We start from the raw sequence: 26,466 nt of genomic DNA, 5'->3' as shown, positions 1-26,466 counted from the left end.
GCCTTGGCTCATGCCTGCGCCGCCTTCCTCCCGTGCCAGGGTTCTCAAGGAGATCCGAGGACTGCGCGCTCTGCTCCTGCCCGTTCCGCCTCCCAAGCTGAAGAAGAGCCCTGCCTGGAACCCGTCAAGAAACCCCACCACCGTTCTTCGTCCTCCGCCCAGCACCACGGCCATCGTGGTGGCACGAGTCGAGGCCTCTCCAGGCAGGAGACGTTTGACTCGGAAACCCAGGAGAGTCGAGACTCCGCCTACGTGGAGCCGAAGGAAGACTACCCCCCCGAACACGGGGACCGCTGCGCCCCACACCGCGACCACAACCACAGAGAGGAGCCCCACGGGAGCAGCGAGCACAGACACAGGGAAGCCCGACACCGTGCCGGGGACCCGGATCGAGAGCAGGACCACGGCGAGTGCAACAAACAGCGCGGCCGGCATAAATCCAAGGACCGCTCCTGTGACAAGGATGGAGAAGGCAGAGCCCGGAAGCGGAACGAGGCTGGGGAGTGGAGCAGGGACGTTTACATCCGCCAGTGACGTCTGCCCTCTTGCGTGTTTGTTCTTGTTTTTTTTGAAGTCTTGTGTGACACCATCGTCAGACTAAACCTCCGGGGTCTACATTGCAGTCAGATGTGATCTGTCTTGTATACTCTGTATTGCTGTTGCTTGAATAGCAATAGCGTGATTGATAAGGAGCATTAACGTACCTTTTTTTCCCTTTTGCAAGCGCTACGTAAGTTGGCCTCGTATGGCTGCAGTGCCCCGGTTGTGTACTGGACTCTTCAAAAACTGTTTGGGATAGCTGCCACTTGAACAAAATCTGTTGCCACCCCGGTGGCTTTAGTATGTTAAGAAACATAGTTGATGTTTTCAAAAATGTAGTTAATGTATCCAGCAAGCCAGAATTGGCCCAGATAAAAGTGGAATTTCCTGATTCTCCAGATTTTTAATATGTAGGCACCAGATCTGCATACTCATTTATCCACGGACCACTGTTTCTTGCTTGTACCTCTGGCTGACTAAATTTGGGGACAGATTCAGTCTTGCCTTACACAAAGGGGATCATAAAGTTAGAATCTATTTTCTATGTACTAGTACTGTGTACTGTATAGTTTGTAAATGTTATTTCTGCAAACACCTTCTTATGATAATTATATATATAATATATAAATATATATATATATATATATATATATATATATATATCAGTTTGATCACACTATTTTAGAGTCTTAATGCCAAGTCAGCAGATTTGCTTTATGAATTACAGGGACTAGAGATGCCCACCTTCAGGAAATTTGTTATATCGTCTAGACACCTACCCCCGTTCTCGTAGAAGGTCTGTACATACTGTAAATACGCGTGATTGCTTGACTTGATTTCTGAATGTTTTACCATCCTTGTAAGTTTATAACTTTGACCATAAATTATGGTAAATATAACCAAACTCCAAAGGTTGTTCTAATCCATGCAGTTCACACCGATTGTGACAAACACGTTCTGAGTAGTTAGTGTCTTATGTCGCTGCACTGGACTTGACGAGCCGGACCTCTCTGTGTGCAAGTGCGTCTGTGTGTAAGAGCGGTACGAGTGTGCACGAGTGACTGAGATGGACCCGAGTGCCGAAGACTCGAGACTGATGACCTAGAATTCTACCCACCTGGCTTTGTATTTAATTGTGTTACGTGTCGCTTTAATAATCCGTTGAGCAGTCAGGGAATGTGAGGAAGCTCGCTGCCAAAGGTGACTAGGAAGGCATCCATGTGCTGGCTCCTTGTGTTTGCTCCTAGAGTAAGAACACAGGCAACTTTTAACTGTGAGTGTTTCACTGGAAATGTACAATCTTTGTGTGTTTGAGTATTTGTTTTAGTGAGAAATGTTTACACAGCTTGTAGAATTATTTCGTGGGAAAATAAATTTTTCTAACTTCTCCCACCTCCTTTTGTAAACCTTGCCTATCGTTCCTGTGGTCTATCTCCCCCAGATTTACCCTTCATTCTGTTCCTTACCACCAACTCCAACACGTCCAGTGTCCGTCAAAACCCAGAAGTGCTTCTTACAACCAAAGTTTCTGCTCTTCAGAAGTAATCAGGGCAAAAGGAGGGGACTTGAAGCGAACAAAACATTAAGAGTATCTTCCTATGTTAGACACCTGCTCTGAAGGGGAGCCCGGAAGATGCTGTTCTCCACGCGTCAAAGATAGCACTGTCAGCAGCTCACAGTGTGGTTGCCACGCTAAGGCTAAAACCTTCTCCGTGTCACTTATGTGTCCACTTTGTCCAGTTATGACTGGACAGGTAAGACAGTATTAGGTGTGCAAGTACCTAGCACCTGAAGTTTGTCCCTGGAAAAGGCCCATCTATAATTGCCTAACTTCAGATCTACACATTGTAAAATTATTATTAAGTGGGTTCATCTAGTTTTGTTCTGCTTCTTTGATTATTCCAGGTTCTTGCCAAATATTCTTGGAGCTTTATATGTAAAACTGTTTCACATTTAACTCCTTATTTCCCTCCCTGCACAAAAAAACTCAGTTTTACAAATGAGTTACACTTTAAGGGTTTTACTAAAACCCGCTAATGGAAGAAACATTTTCCTCAGAATTAATCTTTTTGTTAATTAGCTCTGTACTGTTGACAAATTTATTTACTGAAGATAAAAACGGTAGTCGTAAACATTTTTGATGTAAAATATCCGTATCATTGGGAAACCATATTCCAGTTACAGTTACCTGTATAAAATATTTCTGAACTTTCATCCCGGTTAATGACTTTGGAATATTTAAATTCTTGAAATATAACTGGTATTTATCTTACTTGCTGCTACCACTAATCTTTCAATGAGTCATGCCAACAGATTCCGGTTTTAAAATTTGTATCTGGATTCTTAATTTTTCACTTTACTGTGAAACATAGTAGTCCAAATCAGAGTATTCCTCAAAAGAACTATATTGCAGGATTTGACATGAACATCTATATGTGCATAAACAGTGTGTTCTAAATTTGTAAATGAAGAAATAATCCCAAGGGCAATGGGAGATTTACTGACTTGTGGAATGTAAAATTAGTCTCTTCACTCAGCAAAGGCTTAATCTTAACCTACTCAGTTGTAGAATCATGATCTTTGTAGTCGACCTAGAAAATGCTGGAAATGTCCTTAATAGTGTTTATTGTCAAATCCGTTTCAGTTTTTCCTATGCTCTTTCTCTACTGCTCATTTAAGTTACTGTTACAAAAAGGTGCTGCTAAATGTAGGATGTCTTAGTCATACTGTACTTTGGGACAATGCCACATTTTTAACATGGTCTGCTATGCATTCCTGTTAAACATTCACTGTCAGCTACACTGAACTGTTCAACAAATCTGGTTTAAAGTCATTCATATAAAACAAATAAAGAGCTGGCTTTCTGCACTGTTTACTAGTAGAAGTATTGATTGCCATTTTAGGGATGATTCTGATAGCTGAGAATACGTCCTGTTTTCAACACCAGTGCCCACTTGTGGAGCAGCTCTCTCAACGGCAACGCTAATCACTGACGTTACTTTAGCGACGTTCCCATGATGTCGGATAAAAGGATCACGTACAGTAGGTAAAGATCCTTTAAGATCGAGCAGAGTAATCTTTCTCCTACATTAGTTTTACATGTGTGGCAATTCTTGATTCAGATTGTTTTTATTATTCCTTCGTTTTTAAAATGAAGATCCATCTTGATGTCAAATTTAAATCCTCACCCTCATCCCTCTGCTCAATGATACAACGCTACTAGTCTTGGACACTAATCTTATTTCTATGTCAAGGGTCACACTGTTGGAGAAAACAGCCACTAGATCGTTCTGGGTCAATTATTTAATTCTGGCTAAATTGTATTTTCAACTACTTGTACTTCACTTTACGATTTAAAGTAAACTATGGCACAGGGTTTTGAGGTAAAATGTACTCACTGTTAAACTGAAATGTTTTTGTTTCACAAGAATATGTTAACCCTAAGTATGTTAAGAGATAATATATTAATTGTCCTCCACATTTCCCAGATTTTTTACCCTTTTGTTCTATTTTTTTCTCAAACTTAAGTCCTTTAAATGTGTTTTATTTTCCAATTTGCCCTACTTTTTGAAGGAAAGAAACCCACTGAAACTGTCTATGTCAAAGCAATAATTTTTAACAATATTCTTTGTCCTGCTGTTTTTAATATGCAAATATTTTTCATCAGTTTTGCCTGCATTGTTTGTATTTTGACATTTGTCAGTGTTAATCAACAGTTTACATGTTTACTGCTGGGCTCCCAGTCTGTGATTTTCATCCCAGCTTAGCACAAAAGGCTTTGCAGAAAGCAGGGGAAGAAATGGATTTTTTAAAACACACCGGAAGTCTGGAGAAATGTGGTGAGCTCTAGAGACAGAAGTGCCACAGGTAAACGTGTTTCTCTTTAGTCCAATGACATCTACTGGATAAAAGGCAGAATGAAGGATATAAAGACGTCAGTCACACATTTGAATCTTATGGAGCTTGAAATATCTTTTCCCCCATTAAATAAGCATGTATTGATGATCTGCTCTAAAGCAGCGACAGAAAAAACAGGGTTCTTGCCTCCAAGACTTTCCCAAGCATGGGGGGAGGGGTAAAGGGCATGGCCAGTAAACTAAGAGTGAGTGTGTTAAGTACCATGACAGCAGCAGAAGTAGGTCCTAGGGATATATGGAAAGACAGAAATGCCTAAGCCAACCTCGGAGAAGGATATTCAAGAAAGGCTTCTTCAAAGAAGAGGCCTGCTGAAGAGCTTACCTGATCCAAGAGACCTTGCAATCTTGATGGACACAATAGATGGAAGAAATTCTGAACAGAAATCTAGGAGGGAAAAAAAGGAAACTATCAGGTAGTTGTTGCCAGTTGTCCACCTTGTATGCCCAAGGCTGAGAAATTCTGAGATGATTCAAAAGGAAGTTAACAAAACATTTAGATGTATTTAATACTGTATAAGGGCTGGGTATTGAGTACTTAAATATATCTTCTCTAAAAAGCAATAGGATGAAGCAAGCCTAAGGTTATAATTAATTTTTAGTAAGAGCAGTCACATTGCTGCTAACAGTGGCATGTCTGGTCACTTTTAGGGGATGTTCTGGATTTTGCTGGATTCCAGATTTGATCACGAGGTGCCCTTTTTTTGTCTTCATCTACCATACTCACAGTTGCTTTGTCTTATGTTGGGAGTTCTGTGAATGTGTTGATGTTCAACAGAACACCAAAGCTTGGCTCTAAGGGTCAAGCCAGTTCCCACAGTTATCACAATAACTTGCAGAACAGGTATTCCAGGGGATGATGAAAGGTAGTACCCAAACTGTGGAATACTCTCATAATTTTAATCTACAGAGTGAAGAAAACATTGTAGTTTTCAGTTTAAAAGCATGAAAAAAAAAAAAAGTAAACATGGTGAAGACACACTACCATTTAGGAGAGGTCCAGATTTCATTTCAAAGAGTTGACTGATCAAATAGTAAGCAGAAAACCTCAGATAAAATGCTCACCTCAGTTGTGAGTACATGAAAAGCGTTATAGTTCCCAGGCCCTGAATTTTTAGAAAACTACCGCCCCTTAGGAACTCTCAAGAACAAAACACTACTTTTTATCAAATTAAGTATTACTCATTTTATTTCTCTTGTTATAATCACAGATTTTAGCATTAAAAATGATTTGTATTCTTCATACATTAAAACACAAAACCCCAAATGAAAATATGCTCCAGATATCTGTAGGCATCTCATTTTCTTTATACTGTGCTAAATTCTTAAGAAAAAGCATATTTTAAACACAAAATATAATCTTGTACCACCCCCCAACTACCTCCTCCCTGAAGCGGTCTCTTAAGCCTCTTGCTCCCTGGTACAACAGCTGGCAGCCTTTTCTGTTTCCTTAGCAACTATGTCATCAATCACCAGGCCTGACAACAGTTTGATTAAAAAAAAACAAAAACAAAAAACACAAAAAAACGGAGGCAGGAAAGGAAGGAAGGAAGAAAACCAAACAAAACCATAGAGCTAATGTTTGGAACTTTCGTTTCTATGGATCCTACGTGCTTTTGCATTTTATGAATTTTGCAATAAAAAAACCTATACAATCTTTATTTGCCAGCCAAATCATGTCTTCTATTCTGGCATCTCCGAGAGAAGCAATGTCAGTGTCCCGAACTGGCACAACAGATGGATCAAATCGCTGCAGCTGTTTCAATTGTTCAAATGATAGGCCGGCTCCCATCATTCCTTCTCCTCCAATCTGTGGTTCCTGTGTGGAGAAAGGGAAAAAAATACGAATATCCTATAATTAGTAAATGTGCCTGTGTACAATTTAAAAGACAAAATTGAGGTATAAGTACCACCACTTCTAAAAATAGATAAATGTTATCTCTGTGGAATATACGTGCGGCTTTTCTCGGTGGTAACAAATGGTCACCTGATGAATGACTATCTGTTAGGACCCATCTGCTCATCAAGTACTGCAGCTTTGCCACATTTTAGCTGTATGTATTTTTTTTTAATGTTTATTTTTGAGAGAGAGGAAGAGAGACAGTGCGCGAGCAGGAGAGGGAGACACAGAATCTGAAGCAGCTCCAGGCTCTGAGCTGTCGGCACAGAGTCCAACGCGGGGCTCGAACTCAGCAACCATGAGATCATGGCCTGAGCTGAAGTCGGACGCTTAACTGACTGAGCCGCCCAGGCAGCCCTGGCTGTGTGGTGTTAAGCAAGTCCTGTCTCCTCATCTACGAAACAGATCAAGTACTCAGTTCTAAGACTTCAAGAAGGTGGTGGTATGCCCGGCATACAGTGGCCAGTCAGTGAAACATCATTATCAACAACAGTAATAAATACAAATTCAGCTTTATCATCACATTCCCCAAAGCGGACCTAAAGGTGCCTTTCTCTGACCCACACCAATTGGATGATAAAAGTCTTCTATTGTTGTTTTTAAATGTACTAGAACAATTATTACAAAGAGATAAAGACTGTGTCAGTTGGTTTAGAATACAGAATCATAAGGAACTGAGTGATTGATATGTGTGAACCATGACCGCAAAAGATCAACAATCCTAACTTCAGTCACCAATGCACAAACGTTTGCGTACTACTGAAAACCTATCGTTTATTAACTCCTGGGCAGAAAGTTTCTCTTTTAGGTATATATTGAGTGTTGTCTATACATACACACACACACATAAAATTCAAGTGAATTCTGAAGTCTTCCTTTCCTCTACAAAGCAGTTATCTTAACTTCTGAGTCTAGAAACCATCTCTCAATTTTTATTCATATATCCCAATTACCTACTAGAATTCTGTACAGGAAGGTTACTGAGGTTAGATGTTCAATGTATCTAATTGAATGTGAGTATTGTTACATATTTAAATTAATCTCAAACATCATGAGGTAAACATACTCATAATATAGTTTTGATAAAAACCGAAACAGGTCAAATAAAGTGTAAGAAAACTTTTAAAATGTTACATATTTTATGTAACAAATTGTGAAGAAGCAATAATCCTGAACCATTTTCTCCCCTCCGCTAGCCTTCTGATATCCCAGTTATTACAGCTTATTTGATTGAGAAAAAAAATGCTCAACATACTCCATACCAGCAAAATGTAGGACCAGGAGAGGAAAGGAATAAACAACTCTTTAGGAAAAAAAGGTCTGCATAAACTGAACAAGAGCCACAGGTGAAAGAAACCTGTAACACAAGTACACCTGAGCTCTGTGGCATTTTAACACAATGGCAAAGAACGAAGACGGGGAAAAATGCTGGGACGTGGAAATTCTCTGTCCGGTGTCAAATGGATCTCACTGGAGGAACATGCTTGTCTATTGCAGTATTTGTTTCTGAAGTTTCGCTGGACACATTTTTTCATATGACAACCTCGTGTTTATTGCCACACTCATGATTCTGTGACTTGTCACATTACACAGAGAAAACCGAACTTACTCATACCTGGGGCTGAAGCTGGAGGCAAGGAAAGGTTGCGAGGGCCCAGGCAACCTGTTCTTCGTTTTCCGCCAGTGTGATGGTGCACGTGCTGTAAACCAGCACGCCCCCCGGCTTCAGCAGCTCAACTGCCTAAACAAACATGTGATCAGACTACAGGTGTACCACAAGGCAAAATCAACATTTTACAGGATTTTATATCTGTAGGACACCTTTCAAGTGTTTGGGATAAATGTTCTGTATGATCAAGACTCACTCTCTGAGTCGAGTGTTCCAGCCCAGGTGCATTTCACGCTCTTGGAACTGTTAGTGCACTGAAACCAAGACTTTCCTAAATGTAAGCATTCACTTTCACTACTTTAGATACCCCTTTTTATGCCCAAAATCACACATGTACACTTTGTAAGCCATCCTCCTTTCTGAACTCTGTAGTCATGTATTCAATCGCCTTCTCCATTTGTCTACTATCGAATTTGACATGTCTCAAACTGAACACCTATCTTCCAAGACCTTTTAGAGAAGTGCTATTTTCAGGCCCCCAACCGGAGATGATCTTTTACGCCTCTCTTTCTCCTGCACTCCCATCCGCTAGCAAATTCCATTGGCTCTACCTTTAAAATATATCCAGAGTTTGGCCACCTCCCCTGCCATCATTCTAGTCCAAGCTACACCGTCTTTTGTCTCCTTCTCAGCCCACCTGCTTCCTTGTCTGCCCTCCTACAATCATCTCCAGACAGCAGCCGGAGAGGAGTGTTTTTAAAACTCGTCACTTCTCAGCTCAAAACCCTTCAAATGTCTCGACTTATCTCACTCGTGGTCCAAGCCCAGGTCCTTACGGTGGCTTTCAAAGCCCTACACAGAGCAGGCCTCTGGCTGCCCTTCTGAAACGCCTCGCTCACTCTGCTTTAGCAACACTGGCCTCTGCTGTTCCGGAACGAACACACAGGGCACAGGCCCACCTCAAGATCTGTGCACAAGCTTGGAAACTCTTCTAATTCTCTGCATTGCCTCCTCACAATCTTATCTCTGTGTATATGTCACCTTTCCAGGACTGCCCTCCCTGACCATCCCAGGTAAAACTACAACTACTCAAATCCAGCAATCCTACCTTCCCTTCTTTAGTCTGCTCTGTTACTATACATAATAACTTACTCATCTGTTTTATCTTCCTCCCCATTTGGAATAGACACTCCATGAATAAGGCAGTGGTTGTCATTCTTTCACGGCTATATTGATAGCACCCAGAACAGTCCGTATTGTGGTATGGTCAGGTGCTCAATGAATATTTGTCCAGTAAATAAATGAATCAAGAAATAAGGTGTTAATAAGAAAATTAATTTTTCCCAAATAACTAAAAACCGTATCTTTTCAAACTCCTAGATATTTAAAAATATTAAAAAAAATTTTTTAATGTTTATTTATTTTTGAGAAAGAGACAGAGCAAGAGACAATGAGCAGAGGGGCAGAGAGAGAGAGAGGGAGACCCAGAATCCGAAGCAGGCCCCAGGCTCCGAGCTGTCAGCATAGAGCCCGACACGGGACTCAAACCAACGAGCCGTGAGATCATGACCTGAACCAAAGTTGGACGCTTAACTCAGTCACTCAGGTGCCCCAATATTTAAAAACATTTTAATGAAAGTCTTTAAATACATCCTATACATCGTATACTATTACACACACACACACACACACACACACACACACACACACACACACACACACTATATGCCATCTGGTATTTATGAGTATGAATAAACTATATAATAATATATACCATCTATACTACATATATGTATTTTTATTACATATAGTATATATTTGTGCCTTCTTAACTAGAGTATGCTGTTGAAAATTTAAACTTTGTAAATGTGTGCCAGTTACTGTTTTAAGCATTTTACATGGATTTTCTCAATTTACTTACAACCATGAGGCATAGTTACTATCTCCAATGAGGTGACCCTATCAGGTGGATTTATAGTCCCCATTTCTCATATAAAGAAAACAATGTACCTAAAGTCACTCGTGTGGAAGCTGCACAGTTCCAAACAAGATAGTGTCTGATTATAAAGTCCACGTTCTCCATCAACACAACTCTGTACTAAACGGCAAATGTGCTATATTCTGAACTCTCTCTCGTAGCTATTCCTTTTCAATGAGATCACTGCATCTACTCCTAAGAAACCTTTTAAAATGTTCTTTCTGCTTTGACCTAAAAAAGAACAAAAAGCCCAGTCTTTTAAAACAGTGTCTTAATTGTACCCTCAACTCAGAGTGGATTTCAACCATAAGTAAAGCTTCCTTTTTGCTGTCTGCTGTTTTAACTTCCAGGATGTGCTCTTTGAAGACTGAAGAAAAAGTTAAATAATCTACCCTGAGTGCCACCTTTGGGTATAAAAGGAGATACTAGAGAGATGAGCAGAAACATGCTCAAAGGTAACTTTAGAGACTGCATAATCACAGGTACCCATTTGCTACAGCCTATGTATTTATAACTGCATGGCTGAAAGAAAATAACAAAGTCATCTTTGATCAAATGCTCTCTACATTCTGCGAAATCCACTGAATCACGTTCGCAAGCCAGAAAGAAATCCTCAAATGTTCTATTTGGGTTTCTCTTGAAACGTACTAGAGACCAGTGAAATTAGCCAAGCCTTTACGGTTCTTCTATATTCTACACTGAATGGTCACTTCTCATTTTTATTGATGTGTTTCCCTTCTCCTGGACTCTTCCCATTTCTAATACACTACCGAAGATGATCCAGGAACCCTATAAAAAAAGAGTAACTCATTTATATCCCATTCTTTACACATCAGTTAGCAACTATGATGTTAACAACTCAGTGACTTCTTAAGATGTATCAGAATGTTGGAGACCCATTAAATGTCTCAGTGAAGAAATTCTGCCTCTGCCTGTAATAAAGAGTGATCAACACAAATGAAAGCTTCATTATTTAAACTAGGTTTTCTCTGTCCTTTTCCATGTGATAAAACAACATAAAACTTGACATTTTAACCATTTGTAAGCGTACAGTTCAGTGGCATTAAGTACATTCACACTGTCTGCACCCATCACCATCACCCATCTCCAGAACCTTTCAGTTTCCCGAATGCAAACTCTGTACCCATTTTAAACACTAATTCCCCATCCCTCCAGCCCCTGGTAATCTTTCTTCTACTTTCTATCTCTAAGAATGTTCCTATTCTAGTTACCTCATAGAAATGGAAACAGACAGTATTTGTCTTTCTGTGTCTGGCTTATACCACTTGGCGTAAAGTTCATTCATGTTGTGCCAGGATTTCCTTCCTGTGGAGAGCTGAGTAATATTCTATTATATGTGTACACATTTTCTTATCCATTCACCTGTTGATAGACAAGTGGGTCGTTTCCCTATTTTGGTTATTGTGAGAAATGCTGCTATGAACACTGCTTCTCGGTCTTTGAAACATCAAAGTAGCGAAGGTCAACTTTTTTTTTTCACATCAAAGTATCATCACCTACCACAGTAAAGAGTTTTCTCTGTAATGGCTGATATGATGTCACTTCTTTCAAAGTCCAAGAACAAGCCATGTTTGGCCTCTGTCCCATTCCACTGCACGGTGCATCAAGAAGAATTCGGTCAAAAGATTCTCGTAAGAATGGAGGTTTTCCTGTGAAGAGAATTATAAACATACTTGTTATGTGCCTATAGGTGTAGAATAGAAAACTCCCGACATAGGGGTGCCTGGGTGACTTAAGTCTGATGAGCGTCCGACTTTAGCTCAGGTCATGATCTCAAAGCTTGTGAGTTCGAGCCCCGTGTCAGGCTCTCTGCTCTCAGCACAGAGCCCACTTCGATCCTCTGTCTTCCTCTCTCTCTCTGCCCCTCTCCTGCTCGTGTTCTCTCTCAAAAAAAAAAAAAAAAAAAAAAAAAAAAAAAAAAAAAAAAAATATATATATATATATATATATATATATATATATATATATATATTTAAATAAAAAAAAGAAAACTCCTGAGATAGAACCAATTATCAGAAATTTAAAATCATCATCTAGACTACAAAGAAAAACAATTTCTCCTTTCAAGTAGCTGGTAAAGCTAATTCTGACATATGTAAAATGGTTAACAATGTAATTATTATAATTGAGGGTTATTCTGTTGACACAGTGCAAATTAAGGCCTAATCATATGAGACTTTGTATCCCCAATGTCACAAGCTACAATTCATCAGAGCGAGGACCTGGAATTCATTCTAGTCATACTGAGAGCGAACACTTCTCTCGGCAATCCCTACTGCAGACAGCCCCCCAAAACAAGAATACCTGTTAGGTTCTAGTCAAATATACTGGTTCTGAGGTTCCTCACTCTCCTCGCTTTCATGGCCATCAGCAAGGCTATGCTCTAGAGTATCTCCTTGTATCACATGAATAATTTTCTCCGCTCAGACTTCTGAGTTATTTAGTGTTACTGGAGAAAATCATGAAACCGGTCTGTTTATATATTTCTGCTATTTAATAACTGCAAGATATTGCTGCTGACTGCCCTCACAGGAAGCCAGCTGACTGCCCACGGGAACCACAGCAATGTTCTGAGAACCACAAGATCACCTGCTTTTCTCTGACTGCACAACTGTCATACGTGAGCTCTTATCAATTTAACTCATCTCCACCTATAACCATCCCTGCATTCTCACCCACAGTCTCAGAAGATCTTCTCAAAGTAAACAATTATTTTTAAGGTTTTTGGTACATACTGAAAAAATGCTCCAGAAATATTATAGCAATTTACACTTTCATTACGATTATACTCATTTTCCTAAAAATCTTCATCAAAGAAGTTATTATTATTGTTGTTGTTTCATTGGCCATTTCTATTTTTCCTTTATATGGTCACCTTTCTTGTTTTGTCCTTTTTCTACTTAGACTGTTGGCTTTTTCTTACTGATCAGAAGAGCTATAGGGGTAGTAGCTGCTTTCTGCACATGATTAGCTCCAGGATGCTTCGATGATCTCCATTTGCTTTTCCAGCTCTCCAACATCGATTAACACGTTCCTTACACTATTTTTTTATACCAAAGTGTCTCTCTTAGAAAACCAAAAACTCTCCCACAGCTACCTAAATCTCTTGAATAAACTCCTTACACTAACAAATAAAGACCTCTTCTCTAGCTTCTCGACTACTCCATGTACTTCCCTAGCTACCTTTCTCAGTACTCAGCCACATTCACCAATGTTAAAAAAAAAAAAAAAAAAACCAAAAAACCCACATCACTTTGTTACCCAAAAATGTCATGAGCTTTGCTATTTCCATGCTTCTGCTAATTCTATTTTCCTGAGATGCCCCAGCACTCATTTCCACCTGTCAAAATGCTATCTACCCTTTCAAGCCCTAACAAATGTCACCTCCTCAGCCTAAACTCTTTTTTCTATTGTCCCTAGAAGAAGTAATCCATTCCTCTGAGTTGCCATAGCATTAGGTGTCTTTTGGATGTATATATATTTTTTTCCTGAGAGAGGGAGAGCAGGTGAGCGTATGAGCAGGGAAGAGATGTAGAGGGAGAAGGAGAGAATCTTAAGCAGGCTCCATGCTCGGCACAGAGCTCAACATGGAACTTGATCCCATGACCCTGGGATCGTGACCTGAGCTGCAATCAAGAGTTGAGTGAGCCACGCAGGCACCCCTTGGATGTAGAGTCTCATACACACTAGCGTTCAAGTGTTACTTCCATCTAGACACTGAAAATTCCTAAAAAACAGGACAAGCAACCCCACAAGATACCTTTGTATGGACTAGAATTAAGGTATGCGTATCTCTAGGTTAATATAGTTCTGCACCATGATAAACAGAGCACAGCCTGGCCTTCAGCCCCTCAGTATATCCCCCAGCCAGGCACCCTTGTACAGAGCAGAAGCAAATGCCATGGCCTTGACAGGGATAGGGACAATGCCAACTCACTGAACTCACTGTTCTTAATAAGTACCATTTTCACAGAAAGCAGTGGGTAATTATACAAAAATTGAGACAGTCCTAAAAATATTCTAGACCTTAGATGAGACTAAGATCACCAAATGACCACAAAGATACCTGGTACAAGAGAAATCTCTCTTGTTCAAAAGTAGAAAGCCATGAAATGAACATTTAAGGCTTGTATGCAGTTTAGGAGTACCCAAATTTTTATTAATCCAAAGCTTTTCCTCAATACGTATTCTTAGAACAACCTTCAGTGATTTCTAAAACTGCATTCGTTTGGAGTGGTGTATAATTTAGGAGCAATTTTATGATGGAAGCAATAAGACTGGGACAACATTTGGAATGAGGGGATACAGACCTTCTCCCCGGTGCAAGAATTATAACTAGTAAAAACTGTAACAAAAGCGAAAACCACCATTTAAAGTCTCTAGGAAATGCCTGGGACATACATCAAATGAAGAAACGCTTATTAAAGAAAATTTAAGAAATGTGAGTATCTGTGGTATCTGAGCCACGATCCACTCACACACACTCTCTCTCAAAAAATTAACATTAAGGGGCGCCTGGGTGGCGCAGTCGGTTAAGCGTCCGACTTCAGCCAGGTCACGATCTCGCGGTCCGTGAGTTCGAGCCCCGCGTCAGGCTCTGGGCTGATGGCTCGGAGCCTGGAGCCTGTTTCCGATTCTGTGTCTCCCTCTCTCTCTGCCCCTCCCCCGTTCATGCTCTGTCTCTCTCTGTCCCAAAAATAAATAAAAAAGTGTTGAAAAAAAAAAAAATTAACATTAAAAATTATAAAATAAAATCACCTTAGTATGCAACATAAGAATTTTAATCATATTAATTCAATTTACGGAGCAGGTAAAAGTCACCCTGAAGTAAACTGGAAGAATTATTGATTTTGTGCTCTTTCATTTTTCAAGTCAGTATTTATTCCATGTCCAGTTAACAATTTTTGTGCATATAAATTTATGCACTAGGAATACAAATTATTTAAAACTGTGAAAAAATTATATTTTCCAAAGATAGCTATGCCAATACCTTCCATCCCACATGGCCTTCAATTTGACATTGACTCTTCTCCCACAAGAGGTGGGGTCTAATGTTCCTTTTCTTTTATTGTGGACAAGAGCAGAACTGATACTACATGACTTCTGGACTAAGTCATAAAAGGTTGATACAGCTTCTGCCTGGGGCTCTTAGGACACTCATTCTCAGAACCTAAGCCACTTGGTCTGAGAAAGCCCAGTCGGTACACATGGGAGCGGCCACGTGTAGGTCCTATCTGAGAACCACCATCAACCTCCAGACATGCACGTGACAGAGAAAGCTTTTGAGATGACGCTTCCCTCAGGTACCCAGTGACTGCTAATTGCGTCAGATACTCAAAGTGAGAACCACTCAGAGGTCCCAGTCATTCCCTCAAACTGTGAGAAATAATAATAAGATCACTGTGTTAGGTCACTAAGTGATGAAATGATTCATCAGCAGTTCATACCCAGAACTGTTTAAAAATCAAAACCACCCTGCAACTTGACATCAGTGCATGGTTAAGAAGCCACTGAATCAACTTCTTGCCACCTTATACTACACACCTCACTCATCCGCTCAGAGTCTGTCTTTCAACTTAAAAAGAAAAGAAAAATTTTATTAACTAAAAGGAACTCAGAAAACACGGCGGGGGGGGGGTGGTTGTTAAATGGCAGAATAGGAAGATCTTGAGCTCACCTTATACCACAGACACTAAACCAACAACCGTATCTACTGCAACCGATTCGGAAAGTCTGAAGACTGGGAGAAGAGAGTCACAGAGAGAAGGCCATATCAGAAAGGGTAAGAGGGGTGGAGACAAGGTCAATAACCAAACTCCTCGTGTGAAAAACCACAAAAGGAAGGGACATCACAAACATAGAGGAGTGAGTGGATCAGGACCCACAGCAGGCAACCTCAGTCCTGGGCACTTACTGGGAACATGAGTCTTCACGATATCTGGCTTTGAAAATCAGCAGAGCCTAAAAATGGGAGCTCTGACAATCAGGCGATATCAGTTGATTTTTCAAGAGAAACTCTGCAGCCCAGAAGGATGCCTTCAAAGTGCTGAAAGGAAAAACCTACAACCCAAAATACTCTACCCGGCAAAGTTATCTTGAAGCAGAAATGAAGGAGAGATAAAGAGTTTCCTGGACAAGCAAAAGTTAAAAGAGTTTATCACCACTAAACCAGCCTTATAAGAACTGTTAAAAGGAATTCCTTAAGAGGTAAGAAAAGCCTGTAACTAGAAGAAAAATATAAAAGGAAAAAACTTCACTGGTAAAAGCAAACATAGAGTGACCATAGTAAATTAATCACTTATAAAGCTAGTATGGAGGCTAAAACATTAATGTTGGGAAATCACATACATCTACCAAAATCAGTCAAGGAATATACAAAATAAAAAGACATAAATATGATATCATATACATAAAATGAAAGGGGAGTCAAAATTTATGCTTTTAGAATGTGTTCAAGGGACGCCTGGATGGCTCAGTTGGTTGAGTGCCTGACTCTTGATTTCAGCTCAGGTCATGCATGATCCCTGGGGATATGGGATCGAGCCCTGAATCTGGCTTCACACTAAGCATGGAGTCTATCCCCTCCACCACCACCGCCCACCCCCCCGACTCATGCTCTTTTTTTTTTTTTAATTTTTTAAAATTTACATCCAAATTAGTTAGCAAATAGTGAAACAATGATTTCAGGAGTAGATTCCTTAATGCCCCTTACCCATTTAGCCTCTCCCCCTTCCCACAACCCCTCCAGTAACCCTCAGTTTGTTCTCCATCTTTATGAGTCTCTTCTGTTTTGTCCCCCTCCCTGTTTTTATATTATTTTGGCTTCCCTTATGTTCATCTGTTTTGTTTCTTAAAGTCCTCATATGAGTGAAGTCATATGATTTTTGTCTTTTTCTGACTAATTTCATTTAGCATTAATACCCTCCAGTTCCATCCACGTATTTGCAAATGGCAAGATTTCATTCTTTTTGATTGCCGAGTAATACACCATTGTATATATATATATACCATATCTTCTTTATCCATTCATCCATCGATGGACATTTGGGCTCTTTCCATACTTTGGCTATTGTTGATCGTGCTGCTATAAACATGGGGGTGCATGTGTGCCTTTGAAACAGCACACCTGTATCACATGGATAAATGCCTACTAGTGCAATTGCTGGGTCGTAGGGTAGTTCTATTTTTAGTTTTTTGAGGAACCTTCATACTGTTTTCCAGAGTGGCCGCACCAGCTTGCATTGCCACCAACAATGCAAAAGAGATCCTCTTTCTCCGCATCCTTGCCAACATCTGTTGTTGCCTGAGTTGTTAATGTTAGCCATTCTGACAGGTGTAGTGATATCTCATTGTGGTTTTGATTTGTACTTCCTTGATGATGAGTGATGCTGAGCATTTTTTCATGTGTCGCTTGGCCATCTGGATGTCTTCCTTGGAGAAGTGTTTATCCATGTCTTTTGCCCATTTCTTCACTGGGTTATTTGTTTTTTGCTTGCTGAGTTTGATAAGTTCTTTCTAGATCTTGGATACTAACCCTTTATCGATATGTCATTTGCAAATATCTTCTCCCATTCTGTCAGTTGCCATTAAGTTTTGCTGATTGTCTCCTTCGCTGTGCAGAAGCTTTTTATTTTGATGAGGTCCTAGTACTTCATTTTTGCTTTTGTTTCCCTTGCCTCCGGAGACGTGTTGAATAAGAAGTTGCTGCGGCCAAGATCAAAGAGGTTGTTGCCTGCTTTCTCCTCGAGGATTTTGATGGCTTCCTGTCTTACACTGAGGTCTTTCATCCATTTTGAATTTATTTTTTGTGTATGGTGTAAGAAAGTGGTCCAGGTTCATTCTTCTGCAAGTCGCTGTCCAGTTTTCCCAGCACCACTTGCTGAAGAGACTGTCTGTATTCCATTGGATATTCTTTCCTGCTTTGTCAAAGTTTAGTTGACCATACGTTTGTGGGTCCATTTCTGGGTTCTCTATTCTGTTCCATTGATCTGAGTGTCTGTTCTTGGGCCAGCACCATACTGTCTTGATAATTACAGCTTTGTAGTATAGTTTGAAGTCCAGAATTGTGATGCCTCCTGTTTTGGTTTTGTTTTTCAAGATTGCTTTGGCTATTCGGGGTCTTTTCTGGTTCCATATAAATTTTAGGATTATGTGTTCTAGCTCTGTGAAGAATGCTGGTGTTACTCTGAGAGGGATTGCACTGAATATGTAGATTGCTTTGGGTAGTATCGACATTTTAACAATATTTGTTCTTCCTATCCAGGAGCATGGAATCTTTTTCCATTTCTTTGTGTCTTCTTCTATTTTTTTCATAAGCTTTCAGTGTATAGATTTCCATGTATAGATTTCAGTTTTCAGTGTGTAGATTTTTCACCTCTTTGGTTAGATTTATTCCTAGGTATTTTATGGTTTCTTGTGCAACGGTAAATGGGATCAATTCCTTGATTTCTCTTTCTGTCACTTCATTGTTGGTGTATAGGAATGCAACTGATTTCTGTGCGTTGATTTTATATCCTGCAACTTTGCTGAATTCATGAATCAATTCTAGAAGTTTTTTGGTGGAATCTTTTGGGTTTTCCATATAGAGTATCATGTCATCTGTGAAGAGTGAAAGTTTGACCTCCTCTGGCCGATTTGGATGCCTTTTATTTCTTTGTGTTGTCTGACTGCAGAGGCTAAGACTTCCAATACTATGTTGAATAACAGTGGCGAGAGTGGACATCCCTGTCTTGTTCCTGACCTTCAGGGGAAAGCTGTCAGTTCTTCCCCATTGAGGGTGATATTAGTGTTGGGTAGTTCATATATGGCTTTTATGATCTCAAGATATGCTCCTTCTATCCCTACTTTCTTGAGGGTTTTTATCAAGAAAGGATGATGTATTTTGTCAAATGCTTTCTCTGCATCTATTGAGAGGATCATATGGTTCTTGTCCTTTCTTTTATTGATGTGATGAATCACGTTAATTGTTTTGCGGATATTGAACCAGCCCTAGATCCCAGGTATAAATCCCGCTTGGTCGTGGTGAAAAACTTTTTTAATATATTGTTGGAGCCGGTTGGCTAATATCTTGTTGAGGATTTTTGCATCCATGTTCATCAGGGAAATTGGTCTGTAGTTCTCCTTTTTAGTGGGGTCTCTGGTTTTGGAATCAAGGTAATGCTGGCTTCATAGAAAGAGTTTGGAAGTTTTCTTTCTGTTTCTGATTTTTGGAACAGTTTCAAGGGACTAGGTATTAACTCTTCCTTAAATGTTTGGTAGAATTCCCCTGGAAAGCCTTCTGGTCCTGGACTCTTGTTTTTGGGGAGATTTTGATTACTAATTCGATTTCCTTACTGGTTTTGGGTCTGTTCAAATTTTCTATTTCTTCCTGTTTCAGTTTTGGTAATGTATATGTCTAGGAATTTGTCCATTTCTTCCAGATGGCCCACTTTATTGGCATATAATTGCTCATAATATTCTATTATTGTTTTTATTTCTGTTGTTTTGGTTATGATCTCTCCTCTTTCATTCTTGATTTTACTTATTTGGGTCCTTCCCTTTTTCTTCTTGATCAAACTGGCTAGTGGTTTATCAATTTTGTTAATTCTTTCAAAGAACCAGCTTCTGGTTTCATTCATCTGTTCTACTGGTTTGTTTTTTTTTTTTTTTTTTTTTTTGGTTTCGATAGCATTAATTTCTGCTCTAATCTTTATTATTTGTCTTCTGCTGGTTTTGGGTTTTATTTGCTGTTCTTTTTCCAACTCCTTAAGGCATAAGTTTAGGTTGGGTATCTGAGATCTTTCTTCCTTCTTTAGGAAGGCCTGGTTTGCTATATACTTCCCTATGACCACCTTTGCTGCGTCCCAGAGGTTTGGGGTTGTGGTGTTAACATTTTCATTGACTTCCATATACTTTTTAATTTCCTCTTTAACTTCTTGGTTAGCCCATTCATTCTTTAGTAGGATGTTCTTCAGTCTCCAAGTATTTGTTACCTTTCCAAATTTTTTCTTGTGGTTGATTTCAAGTTTCATAGCTTTGTGGTCTGAAAATATGCATGGTATGATCTCAATCTTTTTGTACTTACTTAGGGTCATGCTGTCTCTTAAAAAAAAAAAAAAAAAAAGAACGTGTTCGAACTTAAGTGACCACCAACTTAACATAGACTGCTATACACAAGTGGATGTTATAAATGAATGCCATGGTAACCACAAATAAAACCTGTAACAGATACACATACACAAAAAGAGAAAAGAACCCAAGCATAACACTAAAGAAAACCACCAAACCACCAAGGAAGAGAGCAAGGAAAAAAGAAAAGAACAGAGAAGAACTACAAAAATAACCAGAAAGCAATTAACAAAATGGCAATAATTATGTACCTATCAATAACTGCTTTTAAGTTTAAATAAATGCTCCATTCAAAAGACAGGTGGCTAAATGAATAAAAACCAAGACCTGTCTCTAGGCTGTCTACAAAAGACTTGTTTCAGACCTAAAGATACACAGAGACTGAAAATGAAGGGATGGAAAAAGATATTCTGTGCAAACAGAAGCAAAAAATTAAAAAGCCAGGCAGAAACACCTATGTCAAACAAAACAGACTTTAAAACAAAGATTCTAATAAGAGATAAATAAGGGTATTACATAATGATAAGGGGATCAAGCCAGCAAGAGGATATAACAATTGTAAATATCTATCCACCCAACATAGAAGCACCTAAATACATAAAGCAAATATTAACAGACATAAAATGACAATACAATACTAATATACAATAATAGCAGTGGACTTTAACACCTCAATTACGTCAACTGATAAAATATCCAGACAGAAAATCAACAAGCAAACAGTGGCTTTGAAATACACATTAGACCAAATGGACCTAACAGATACAGAACATTCCATCCAAAATGAGCAAAACACACATTCTTTTCTAGTGCACATGGCATATTCTCCAAAGCGGATCACATGTCAGGCCACAAAACAAGCCTCACTAAGTTTAAAAACGCTGAAATCATATCAATTATCTTTTCCAACCACAACAATATGAAACTAGAAAGCAATTATTTAAAAAACAGAAACAAGAAAAAACACAAATACATGGTGGCTAAACAACATGCTACTAATCAGTCAATGGGTCAATGAGGAAATAAAAAAGGAAATAAAAAAATACCCGGAGACAAATGAAAATGGAAACACAACAGTCCAAAATTTTGGGACATAGCAAATGCAGTTCTAAGACAGAAGTTTGCAGTGATATAGGTATACCTCAAGAAACCAGAAAAATCTCACATAATCTGACCTTATAACTAAAGAAACAAGGAAAAAAAACAAAGCTTAAAGTTAGAAGTAAATAAAAAGATTAGAACAGAAATAAATTGAGACTAAAAAAAAAAACAGTAAAGATCAATAACTGAATAAACAAAATTAATAAACCTTTATACGGATTCATCAAAACTCTAATAAAATCAGAAATAAAAGAGCAGAAATAACTGACACCACAGAAATAAAAAGGATTCTAAGAGAACACTACAAAAAAATGATACGCAAACTGGAAAACGTAAAAGAAATGCATCAATTCCTAGAAACATACAATCTCCCAACACTTAATAAGAAATAGAAAATTTGAACAGACCAGTTACTAGTAGTGACATTAAATCAATAATCAAAAAACTCCCAACAAACACAAGTCCAGAGCCAGATGGCTTCAAAGGTGAATTCTACCAAACATTTAAAGAAGAGTTAATACCTATTCTCAAACGATTTCAAAAAATAAAAGAGGAAGAAAAACTTCCAAAGGCATTCTAAGAAGCCATCATTAGCCTTATACCAAAAGCAGACAATGACACTACAGAAAAAGAAAACTGCAGGCCCATATCCCTGACACAAAGACAGGTGCAAAAATCCTCAAAACATTAGCAAACCAAATTCAACAATACCCGAAAAGGATCATTCACCACTATCAAATGGAATTTATTTCAGGGATGCAAGGATGGTTCAACATTCACATACTAACGTGACACATCGCATTAACAAGAGGAAGGACAAAAACCACAGGATTGGGCACCTGGGTGGCTCAGATGGTTAAGCATCCAACTCTTGATTTCAACTCAGGTCATGATCTCATGGTTCGTGAGTGAGAGCTCCACATCAGGCTCTGTGCTGACAGTGCAGAGCCTGCTTGGAATTCTCTCTCTCTCTGCTCCCCCCAACTCGTGTGCACGTGCGCTCTCTCTCTCTCAAAATAAATAAACTTAAAAAAAAACAAAACAAAACCATAGGATCATCTCAATAGATGCAGAAAAAAGTATCTGACAAAATGTAACATCTCGTCGTGATGAAAACTCTCAACAAAGTGGGTTTAGGAGAAACATGCCTCAATATAATAAAGGCCATATATGAAGCACACATAGCCAATATCATAGTCCATAGCAAAAAAACTGAAAGCTTTTCCTCTAAGATCAGGAATAAATCAAGGATGTCCACTCTCACCACTTCTAGTCAACATAGTACTGGAAGTACTAGTCACAGCAATCAGACAAGAAATAAAATGGATCCAAATTGGTAAGGAGAAAACAAAACTGTTACTCTTTGCAGATGACATGATACTATATATAGAAAACCCTAAAGATTAAAAAAAAATTAGAATAAATGAATTCAGTAAAGTTACAGAATGCAAAATTAATACAGAGAAATCTATTGTGTTTCTATATGGAGAAGGAAAAATAATAAAATAATCCCATTTACAACTACCCCAAAAAGAATAAAATACCTAGGAATAAATTTAACCGAGGGGAAAACCCGTACTCTGAAAATTGTAAGACACTGAGGAAAGAAACTGAAGACAATACATATAAAAAGATATGCCATACTCGCGGATGGGAAGAATATTGTTAAAATTCCCATATTACCCAAAGAAATTTACAGATTCAATGCAATCCCTACCAAAATAACTGCCGTGCTTTTCACAGAATTTGTACAGATAATACTAAAATGTGTATGAAATCACAAAGACCCCAAATACCAAAGAAATCTTGGAAAAGAAGAAGAAAGCTGGAGGTATCACAATGCCAGATTTCAAGATACACTACAAAGCTATAGTAACCTGGAAGAATATGGTACTGGCACAAAAAAAGATCAATGGAAAAGGATACAGTGGTTGGAAATAAAACCATGCTTTTATGTTCACTTAATTAATAAAAAAGGAGGCAAGAATATGCAATGGGGAGTGGGGAAAAGATGGTCTCTTCAATAAATGGTTCTGGGAAAACTGGACAGTTACATGCCAAAGAGTAAAACTGGCACACTTTCTCATATCAAACACAAAAATAAATTCAAAATGGATTAAAGACCTAAATATGAGACCTGAAGCCATAAAATTCCTAAAAGAAAACACAGGCAGTCATCTCTTTGCATCAGCCTTAGCAACATATTTATGGATACGTCTCCGCAGTCAAGGGAAAAAAAAGCAAAAATAAACTATTGGAACTAAACCAAAATAAAAAGCTTATGCACAGTGAAGGAAACCATCAGCAAAATGAAAAGGCAAACCTACTGAATGTAAGATTTTGCAAATGATATATCTATCTGTAAGGTGTTAATATCTGAAATACATACAGAACTTCTACAACTCAGCACCAAAAAAACCCCCAAAGAATACAATTAAAAAGTGAGCAGAGGACCTGAAGACATTCTTTCAACGATGACATACAGATGGCCAACAGACCCACAAAAAGATGCTCAACATCACTAATCATCAGGGAAATGCAAAATAAAACCACAGAAAGATCTCACCTCACACAACAGTGAGAATGGCTAGTGTCAAGAAATAAATAAAGACAAGAAATAATATATAAGGATGTAAAGAAAAGAGAAATCTTTTGCACTGTTGGTGGGAATGTAAATCAATACAACTGCTATGGAAAACAGTATGGAGATTCCTCAAACAATTAAAAATAGAAATACCACATGATCCAGTAATTCTAGTCCTAGATAATTATCTGAAGAAAATGAAAACATGAATTCAGAAAGATATATGCGCCCCCACATTTACTGCAGCATTAGTTACAGCAGCCAATATACGGAAGCAATTCCCAGTGTCTACTGACAGATGGATAGAGATGTGGTATACACACACACACGGAATAGTCAACCATAAAAATGAAAGGCATCTTGCCATTCACAACAACATGGATGGATCTAGAGGGTATGTAAAATAAGACAGAGAAAGACAAATACCATAGGATTTCACATATATGTGGACTCTGAATGTCAAAACAATAAACAAACAAACAGAAATAGACTCAAATACAGGGGACAAACCGGTGGTTACCAGCAGGGAGGCGGGTGAGTTGATGGGCAAAATCAGTGAAAGAAATTAAGAGGTACAAACTTCTGGCTATAAAATGAGTAAGTCAGAGAGATAAAACAAAACAAAACAAAACAAACAAACAAACAAACAAACAAACAAAAAACCACAGTGTAGGGAATACAGTCAATAATGTAACATTTGGGGCGCCTGAGTGGCTCAGTCGGTTTAAGTGTCCGACTTCAGCTTATGTCATGATCTCACGGTTTGTGGGTTTGAGCTCTGGGCTGACAGCTCAGAGCCTGGAGCCTGCCTCTGATTCTGTGTCTCCCTCCCTCTCTCTGCGCCTCCCCTGCTCACACTCTATCTCTCCCTGTCTCTTAAAAAATGAATAAATGCTAAAAAAGAAAAAGTTAATAATGTAGTAACATTTTAGGATGACAGAGGGTGACTTAATTGTGATGAGCACAGAATAATGTACATAATTGTAGAATTGTTATACTTGAAACTAGTAACACTATGTCAACTAAAATAATAAAAATTTTAAAAATCTTATGAATAAATGTAAATGGTCACCATCACCACCTTAGCACTACAAAGCCTTCGTCAGACTGCTAGCTGTTCTTTAATGCCCATTATCCTCTTTTCCTACAGTCATGGTTTGCACTGGGCACACCGCTACACTGCTCAAGACTACGTTTTCCAGCCCCCACTTGCAGCTAAATCGATCAAATGACTAATCTGGCCAGCTGTAGTATGCATTACTAAGAATTCTGATATCCTTTCCCTTCCCCTTGAAAGAACCAGAACATCTATCTTGGGCCCAGAGATGACATTACCAGGACTGAATGACCACTTCTGCTAGGTGAGACCAAAATAAACAACGAAAACAGAGAAACAAAAAACGCTTTTATATTTTCTAAGCCATTGAATTCTGGGTCTCTTTGATACAGCCTGTGAGCCTATACCCTAATATAAATCCCCTGGCTAACTCTTTTAGGTTAACAATAACTGACCATGAAATGCTGTTCTCATGTCATCAGGCAATTAAGTCTGACCTATTCCCACCTCTGTAAGAAGACAAATCACAGTCCAGAACTTGTTCCTCTGAACAATCCCTATTTTTCTAGGAAGAGTTCCATGTGCTGAATTTGTTTATTCCCGTGTGGTTTATTACACATTAGGTAGGTATCACAAAGTCACTCCTCACTTTCCAGGAATCTCAAAGATATGGTGATGTTCACATTACTGATGCATTTTCCATCAGATGTCTTTTGCCTGACATTCTAGCTTTAATACCCCAAATCAAACTACCATCCCGTATCTGTGACGAAACAAGTCTTGATGCAAAAAATACCTAAAGATGACAACCTAGGACCATTAGCTAATAAAGTGATGTAAATGAGTGAAAACTCAGTGATCAACTATTCCAAGTCAGTTAATATATGTCCCGCTATAGCAATGGAGACTAACCTCTAAAATGGCTACCCCTACATCTCGATTATTCTTACCCTAATCTCAACCTATTATGCTTATAAGTATGATCACTTTATTCAGTGATATGTAAAAACTGGTCACCTACCAATGATTTCAGTAAAGTAACAGTAATGGATTATATTGAGCTGTCCATTGTCTACTAGTCATTCTTAAAAAAAAAACACAACAGCTCATATATGGGAACGTTAGATGGGCTATAAGGGGTGGGGAATCAAAACCATGGCCTCAGTTTTTTAAAGTCATCTTTAAGGGCACCTGGGTAGCGCAGTCAGTTAAGCATCCAACTCTTTATTTCGGCTCAGGTCACGATCTCACGATTCTGTGAGATCAAGCCCCCCACCTCTGGCTCTGCGCTGACAGTGCAGAGTACGCTTAGGATTTTCTTTCTCTCTCTCTCTCTCTCTCTGCCCCTTCCCAGCTCACGTGCTCTCTCAAAATAAATAAATAAACATTAAAAATAAAATAAAATAAAAATCACCTTTAATCAGGTAGGATTTTTTTCCCCTGGACAATTTTCATTCCCTCAAAAAGGTGCACCATTCCTGGGAATACTGGGAACACAGGTCGATGCATGGAGTGGACGGAGCAAGTTCCTGTTCCATCTCCTGGTGCCAAAGTCTTGTGATATATTGTCCTCAGAGAGAGGACATAGCAGATATTCAACTGATAAGAGCAGGTACTACACTTGATCCTAGCCAAAAGGCCAAGAAGTGATTAAT

At 38.9% G+C, this 26,466-nt stretch overlaps 2 protein-coding genes and 1 non-coding gene across 15 annotated transcripts in view; 1 reads left to right on the top strand and 2 right to left on the bottom strand.

The window, feature by feature from the left end:
- CACNB2 (calcium voltage-gated channel auxiliary subunit beta 2) overlaps nucleotides 1-3,413 on the top strand; it is a 391,187-nt gene extending 387,774 nt beyond the window's left edge. For all 10 annotated transcript variants that reach the window (XM_058681764.1, XM_058681766.1, XM_058681763.1 and 7 more), the window contains one exon: nucleotides 40-3,413. In XM_058681764.1, coding sequence (XP_058537747.1) covers nucleotides 40-534 — 495 coding nt within the window. In that variant the 3' untranslated portion in view covers nucleotides 535-3,413. The remainder of the gene's footprint in view (nucleotides 1-39) is intronic.
- NSUN6 (NOP2/Sun RNA methyltransferase 6) overlaps nucleotides 1-26,466 on the bottom strand; it is a 73,506-nt gene that overhangs the window by 7,697 nt on the left and 39,343 nt on the right. For 2 of the 4 annotated variants that reach the window (XM_058681773.1, XM_058681774.1), the window contains exons 9-12: nucleotides 11,463-11,611; nucleotides 7,970-8,095; nucleotides 4,780-6,273; nucleotides 1,658-1,783 (exon numbers count right to left, since the gene is read on the bottom strand). In XM_058681773.1, coding sequence (XP_058537756.1) covers nucleotides 6,061-6,273; nucleotides 7,970-8,095; nucleotides 11,463-11,611 — 488 coding nt within the window. In that variant the 3' untranslated portion in view covers nucleotides 1,658-1,783; nucleotides 4,780-6,060. Of the gene's footprint in view, nucleotides 1-1,657; nucleotides 1,784-4,779; nucleotides 6,274-7,969; nucleotides 8,096-11,462; nucleotides 11,612-26,466 lie in introns of those variants that run through there. The other 2 variants (XM_058681776.1, XM_058681777.1) reach the window with 2 other exon arrangements.
- Nucleotides 26,274-26,462, bottom strand: LOC131484217 (U2 spliceosomal RNA). The gene has a single exon (XR_009248117.1). It is a non-coding gene; the product is annotated as a U2 spliceosomal RNA (small nuclear RNA).

The sequence above is a fragment of the Neofelis nebulosa genome, chromosome 8, assembly GCF_028018385.1.
Source record: "Neofelis nebulosa isolate mNeoNeb1 chromosome 8, mNeoNeb1.pri, whole genome shotgun sequence".
NCBI classification, from domain to species: Eukaryota; Metazoa; Chordata; class Mammalia; order Carnivora; family Felidae; genus Neofelis; species Neofelis nebulosa.
The sequence above is the reverse complement of the archived record's forward strand: the minus strand, read 5'-3'. Positions and strand labels throughout refer to the sequence as shown.